A 6,521-nucleotide genomic window follows, 5' to 3' on the forward strand; every position below is an offset into this window, starting at 1 on the left:
TGCTGACCTCAAGGAGCAGCTGGCACTTCATAATAACAAACAAGTACCTCCTGAAGGAATTTCCAGGAGGGATAAAATGATCAACCCCCTCAAGACACAACACATTTTCTCCTTCTGCTCTATTCCTGAAACTTCCCAGACTGTATCTATGAATTTTATTCATTAATTTAAAACGAAGCTACGCTGAATAGTTCATTATTCTCCAAGAAATTCACGGTTGGAAAACAGGAATCCCAAATCAGGGAGAGACACTCAGACCTAGCTACCAGTAACAGGCTGAGGGTCAAATCTCTCCCTAATAAGTGATGCCTAAAATAAAGACAATGGACAACGTGGCACCAAGCTGGGTGTGGTGGTAAACAGTAATGCTAGAACTTGGGAGGTGAAGGATCAAATTGTCTAGGGCATCCCAGGAAGTTATTTTCCTAGTAGTCAGTCATGAATTCACATCCCCTCTTTATCTGTGCTCTCACACTGCTTGAAATCAAAATTGTAGCAGATACTCCTCAAAGTGCCTACACTAACTAATGCACACACACACACACACACACACACACACACACACACACACACACACACAAAGCCACCAAACTACAGGAAGCCATTCAAAGAACACACCTGCCCTTAATAACCTTAGCCACATGGTGAAGGTCTAAAGGGGGTCATGAGATAGGAGCTACAATATCTAACACAGCGTAAAATTTCCACAATATAATGCCATTTATCTTGTGTAACAACCCTGGCTAAATTTTAAGACATACCCATACTTTAAAAAAAAAAAAAATTAAGGAAATAGAAAGCCAATGGTAACTTTTACATTTCAGTTTCTCATAAACCTTTTTTTACTTCCCTACTGCACCTGATTTGAATCCGTCCGGAGAAAATTTCCCCAGTGTTTGGGTGGCAATAAAAACACTAGTTCCTGGCAAATGAGGAGCATGTATTTTAAAAGCAGTTAATATACATGTTCAGTTAGACTAAAACCATGTTTAACTTGCCTCCCATCTCTCACCCCGGCATTCCTCAGAGAAACTTTTTTGTTGCAGAGCTTAGTAAAGAAGTCTGTCCAAAAAGAAAACGGTGCAAGCTTAAAACACCTTCACTTCAACTCACTGGACTAAGATAAAGCAAAATGTACTTGCACGTAACTGAACAATTTTTATTTTCTCAACTTTCCTCCATATTCTCTGGGACGCAGTATTGGGTGGTTCAGCACTACAACGCTTTTTCAGAGAAGGTGGGCGGCCCTGAGAAGGGCCTTTGGTTAAGAAAACACGAATAGAGACTTAACCGCCGAAGCCGTAGAGGGTGCGGCCCTGGCGCTTGAGCGCGTAGACCACGTCCATGGCGGTGACGGTCTTGCGCTTGGCGTGCTCCGTGTAGGTGACGGCGTCGCGGATCACGTTCTCCAGGAACACCTTCAGCACCCCGCGGGTCTCCTCGTAGATCAGGCCGGAGATGCGCTTCACTCCTCCGCGCCGGGCCAGGCGGCGGATGGCGGGCTTGGTGATGCCCTGGATGTTGTCGCGCAGGACTTTGCGGTGGCGCTTGGCGCCGCCTTTGCCCAGGCCTTTCCCGCCCTTACCGCGTCCAGACATGGCTCACAAAGAAAAGAAGTAAGAGCCGAGAGTCAGTCCTTTATATAGCTGCTCTGCCTTGATCTCCCGCCCACAACGGAACCACAGAACAGAAAACCGTCGGCGGGAAAGTGACGTCACCAACCCCGCCCTTAAGATGTGTCCAGAAAAACGAAATCCCGCTGGCGGGATATGACGTCACAAATCCCGCCCCAGAAACATGCCTGGAATAAACCTAAAGCCCGCCGGCGGGAAAGTGATATCACAAACCCCGCCCCAGAGTTGCCTGGAAAGCGGGAAAAGTGACATCACAGACGCCCCCTTGATTCCTGCGCTGAGAACGGAAAACCTGGCTGCAAATCAGACACGACCCTCAAGCCTTGTCTCCTGTTCCATAATAGCAATATACTTTCTAAGTACACATATTCTACGATAACTTTTTGCCATACACTGAGTAAAGAAAATGGCGGGGACAATGAAACAATGACACACTGGGCAGCCGCGCAACCAAGTCTGGGCTGAGTTTCTACTGCCATAACTACCAAGTTCTAAGAAGCAAGAATGAAAAAAATAGCTATATATGTTCATGCTTCACACCAACCCAGTTCACGCAGGTATGAACCAATCTCTTTGTCACAGCTATTTTACTTGAAATAGTGGGTGGCTCTGAAAAGAGCCTTTGGTTAACAGCTTTAAAAAATAATTAAGCCCTCTCCCCGCGGATGCGGCGAGCCAGCTGGATGTCCTTGGGCATGATGGTGACACGCTTGGCGTGGATGGCGCACAGGTTGGTGTCCTCAAACAGACCCACCAGGTAGGCCTCACAGGCTTCCTGCAGGGCCATGACGGCCGAGCTCTGGAAGCGCAGGTCGGTCTTGAAGTCCTGCGCGATCTCGCGCACCAGGCGCTGGAACGGCAGCTTGCGGATCAGCAGCTCGGTCGACTTCTGGTAGCGTCGGATCTCGCGCAGCGCCACGGTGCCGGGCCGGTAGCGGTGCGGCTTCTTCACGCCGCCGGTGGCCGGGGCGCTCTTGCGGGCGGCCTTGGTGGCCAGCTGCTTGCGCGGGGCCTTGCCGCCGGTGGACTTGCGAGCGGTCTGCTTGGTACGAGCCATAACAAACAGCAGTCAAGGTTCGAGAGCTTTGAACATGGGAACGGGAGCTCAGAACTACTATTTATAGTATACAAAGAATAGTGATTGGATGAAAAAAACCTAGTCGTCTGTGACGTTTAAGACTCTGATTGGTCCGCGTTTAAGAACTGAGGTTGCTGGTGATCTGGGGCTAAGGTTCTCTGCGGCCGCACTTTTTTTTTGTATGTGTACGTGTTTTCAGAAAAATGAGATAAAATTCCAGTGACTGCCATCTTCTACAGCACTTCGGCCTCCCAGCACATCGCAGCCTGGACTTGGTGCCATTGAAGAATACCGAACAATCTTGCTGTATTGAAATGTAGAGTGTGACTTTTGCATTGAAAGAGGGTAGGCCAGATTCTACCTTTTGATTGGTTTACTGCCTTTCGTAAATAGCCACTAATATAGCAGATTTAGAAATCCTCATTTGCGTGGAAAGTCTTCATTTTGTTGCATCTCACACTAAATGGAGAGAAGCATGGGGATAAAGGTACAGAAGTCTGACTCGGGCTGTTCTTAGTTTTTTGTCATTAAATAGTTGAACTTGTATGGAAGCTCTGAGTTCTTACATTTGGGATTGGATTTTCAAAATATATTCTTGTACTCTTAGCCAGAGATCACTGGATGCGTTCGAAAATTATTTTTTTACTAAAAACAATGGAAATGGTCACTGTATCTTAAGATTACATTGTTATACTCTTTAAAAGAAACAGACTTTTCCAGAGCTATTTCTTACTTGCACATCCCTGAATAAGCCATGTCATGGCAGTTCAGTCTTAGTATTGTTACTGGCTGCCAATATGAAATCACTGTTGTAAGCTGACACTCCTTAGACCACTAAGTTTCTTCCTTAACTACAATATATAAAAGGTAACGTTAACATAGCTCTCAGTACTTCCAGGAATCAGTACTGACGCCTGCAAACAAGGCCTACAGGTTAGCTTTCTGGGTTTTGATTGCCTAATTTACAGCCACTCTTTACTAGTTGAGCTACTTTTTGATAGGCATCACCTTCTGATGACAAAGCAGGAGAGTACAACATGTCCCTGCTGTGATTGAAATCCCACCTCTAGCAGCCAGCCGGAGAAGTTTTGAGGCCGCCTCTATGCGCCAAAAACCGAAGCATGACAGGTCCCTGGAATCCCAAATGAATTAGGCTCTGAAATCTTGCAAACCTTCAGGGGCACGAGGGGGCGGGGCTTCAGGTTACAAGGGGCGGGCGTTAGCGTGCACCAATCACAGCCCGGCCCTGCTCTATAAATACGCCGCGCAGGACGCTTGTCTTTCTACTTCTTTTCTTCGTCTTTGGTATTGCTGTAGATAATTCTCCAGTAACCATGTCGGAGACGGCGCCAGTCGCTCAGGCTGCATCTGTTGAGCCCGAGAAACCTGCAGCTGCAAAGAAGACCAAGAAGCCCGCGAAAGCTGCCGCTCCTCGGAAGAAGCCCGCTGGACCTTCGATGTCTGAACTTATCATTCAAGCGGTCTCTTCCTCCAAGGAGCGCAGCGGCATGTCCCTGGCCGCCCTCAAGAAGGCGCTGGCGGCGGCGGGATACGATGTGGAGAAGAAAAACAGCCGCATCAAGCTGGGGCTGAAGAGCCTGGTGAGCAAGGGCACCCTGGTGCAGACCAAGGGCACCGGCGCCTCCGGCTCCTTCAAACTCAACAAGAAGGCAGAGTCCAAGAGCACCACCACCAAGGCGTCAGTAAAGGCGAAAGCAGCCGGGGCAGCTAAGAAGCCCAGGAAGACTGCTGGGGCTGCGGCTAAGAAAGCCGTCAAGACTCCAAAGAAGCCCAAGAAGCCTGCAGTCTCTAAGAAGGCTTCCAAGAGCCCAAAGAAGCCGAAGGTGGTTAAGGCCAAGAAGGTAACCAAGAGCCCTGCCAAGGCGAAGGCAGTGAAGCCTAAGGCTGCCAAGGCAAAGGTGACTAAGCCCAAGACCCCGGTTAAGCCCAAGAAGGCGGCGCCCAAGAAGAAGTGAGTGGTTGGAGGCTTCTCCCATTAAACCAACGGCTCTTTTCAGAGCCACCTACTTTACTCTTTTAAGAGCTTGGCACTTATAACGTTCAACTGAGCACAGGTGGAAGTTTGGAGGGGACCTGGGTGTTGGGCAGTCTCCTTCCCCAGTAAACTGACAACTTTGGTCCTTCTGGCTTTCGTGTGAAAAATGGCCTTTACCTGGGTGGTTATAGTGGATGGCCCTGTTCGAAACTACCCTCTACAGGTGTGGGTAAGCTAATGCATGGTAGTGTGATGGCTTGGCCGGCTGCCCACGGGAGGATGAAAACACGTCTCCCTAAACAGTCCTCATGACTCCAGTACCTTATGGGGTGTGGTCAAGACAGTTTAAATGCAATAGATACGGAGCCACTTTTGTCCTTGAACTGATGATACTCCTTCCTCCCCAAGTGGTAGGGTTACCGCCCCCTCCTACCCACACACTGATTGCTGAGCTCCCCTATTCCAAAGAGTTAAGTTTTTTAATTTGTTGGGAGTGGGGTGCTTATCTGTAAGCTGGGGAGGAGGTAGGTGGGGGGTGTTGAACTTGAAATTGGTTCTCTTCCACTACTTGAGTTCAAGAGATTTCTTCACTCAATTCATCAGGTAGCAAGTTCCTTTTACTCTGAGCCGTCTTTCTTGCCCTGAATTTAGCTTTGTTGTTACTGCTGCTCTTGCTCTCTTTCAACAAAACTTAAGAGACCAAGGCATGGATGGGCCTGTTACCTCAAGTACACGGGAGGCCAAAGATAGTGGCCATACAGCCAGAGGCTGTCTTAAAACAATTTGTTGGTTGTGGAGCCTTTTTTTTTTTTTTTTTTTTTTTTTTTTTGAGGGGGGGTTGTTTAGTTTTTTTTTTTTTCTTTTTTCAAAAAAGTTGAATGTTTTTGTTTTAACTTTTTTTAGTTAATTTTTTTAGTCTTTCACTTGAAGTATTGTGTTCATCCATTTGTTAATCTGTGGTAAACACTAAACTGAATCTGATGCAACAGATAGGACCCCATACTGCTAATTATAAAGTATATTTTACATTTAGCAAGTGTATTCTAAGCATTCTAAGAACAGCTCGACTTCCAGAAGTGTCTGCCTCAGCTTCCCCTGCTTAGTGTGGGTTCATTCATTTTTGAAGAGTCTGAAGGATGTAGAATAATTTCAGTTATTTTTAACTCAAAATGTATGTTTGTTGGGTTTGTGTTTGTTGGCTATTTTACTATTCCTTCTGGGAGTTGATTGCTTGTATTATATTTGTTTAGATTTTTTTTTCCCAGAGGGTTTCTCTTGCTCAATTTTAGGTCTTTGTTTGTTTGTTTTAGATATGTTTTTTTAAATGTTAGTGATTTTTTTCCACATGTAAGTATGTGTACTGTGTACATGTCCTGGAAGTGGAATTACAGATGATTATGAACCACCATGTGGGTGCAGGGAACAACCCCCCAGGGTTCTCTGCAAGAACAAGTGTTCTTAACCACTAAGCTATTTCTCCCATTGCCTCTATTGTGGTTTTTAAAATAGTAGAAAAATGAATTTTATTTTTTAACCAGCAGCATTGCATACAGTGTTCTTTTCTTTCTCTCTCTCTCTCTCTCTCTCTCTCTCTCTCTCTCTCTTTTTTTTAAGGTGTTTGAGACTGGGTGTCTTTGTAACTTTGACTGTTCTTGAACTCATTTTGTAGACCAGGCTGGCTTTAAAGTCAGAGATCCATCTTCCTCTGCCTCCTGAGTTGCCAGGATTAAAGATGTGCACCACTACTGCCCAACTGCACAGTGTTCTAATTTCGATCTTTATTTTCTGTGTGGCATATATATATTTTTTTTTA

At 46.3% G+C, this 6,521-nt stretch overlaps 3 protein-coding genes across 3 annotated transcripts; 1 reads left to right on the forward strand and 2 right to left on the reverse strand.

The window, feature by feature from the left end:
* Positions 1-1,199: 1,199 nt before the first annotated feature.
* Positions 1,200-1,598, reverse strand: H4C1 (H4 clustered histone 1; the record flags this gene model as incomplete). Its single annotated transcript, XM_080918338.1, has 1 exon — positions 1,200-1,598. The coding sequence occupies one exon, from the start codon at positions 1,596-1,598 to the stop codon at positions 1,287-1,289; it is 312 nt and encodes a 103-aa protein (XP_080774464.1). The 3' UTR covers positions 1,200-1,286.
* Positions 1,599-2,280: 682 nt separating this feature from the next.
* Positions 2,281-2,691, reverse strand: H3C1 (H3 clustered histone 1; the record flags this gene model as incomplete). The annotated part of the gene is made up of 1 exon (XM_080917632.1): positions 2,281-2,691. One exon carries the CDS (start codon positions 2,689-2,691, stop codon positions 2,281-2,283), a length of 411 nt encoding a protein of 136 aa, XP_080773758.1.
* A 1,355-nt stretch (positions 2,692-4,046) lies between these two features.
* H1-1 (H1.1 linker histone, cluster member) lies at positions 4,047-4,688 on the forward strand (the record flags this gene model as incomplete). The annotated part of the gene is made up of 1 exon (XM_080917552.1): positions 4,047-4,688. One exon carries the CDS (start codon positions 4,047-4,049, stop codon positions 4,686-4,688), a length of 642 nt encoding a protein of 213 aa, XP_080773678.1.
* Positions 4,689-6,521: the final 1,833 nt, after the last annotated feature.

The sequence above is a fragment of the Micromys minutus genome (genome assembly GCF_963924665.1).
Source record: "Micromys minutus genome assembly, chromosome: 6".
NCBI classification, from domain to species: Eukaryota; Metazoa; Chordata; class Mammalia; order Rodentia; family Muridae; genus Micromys; species Micromys minutus.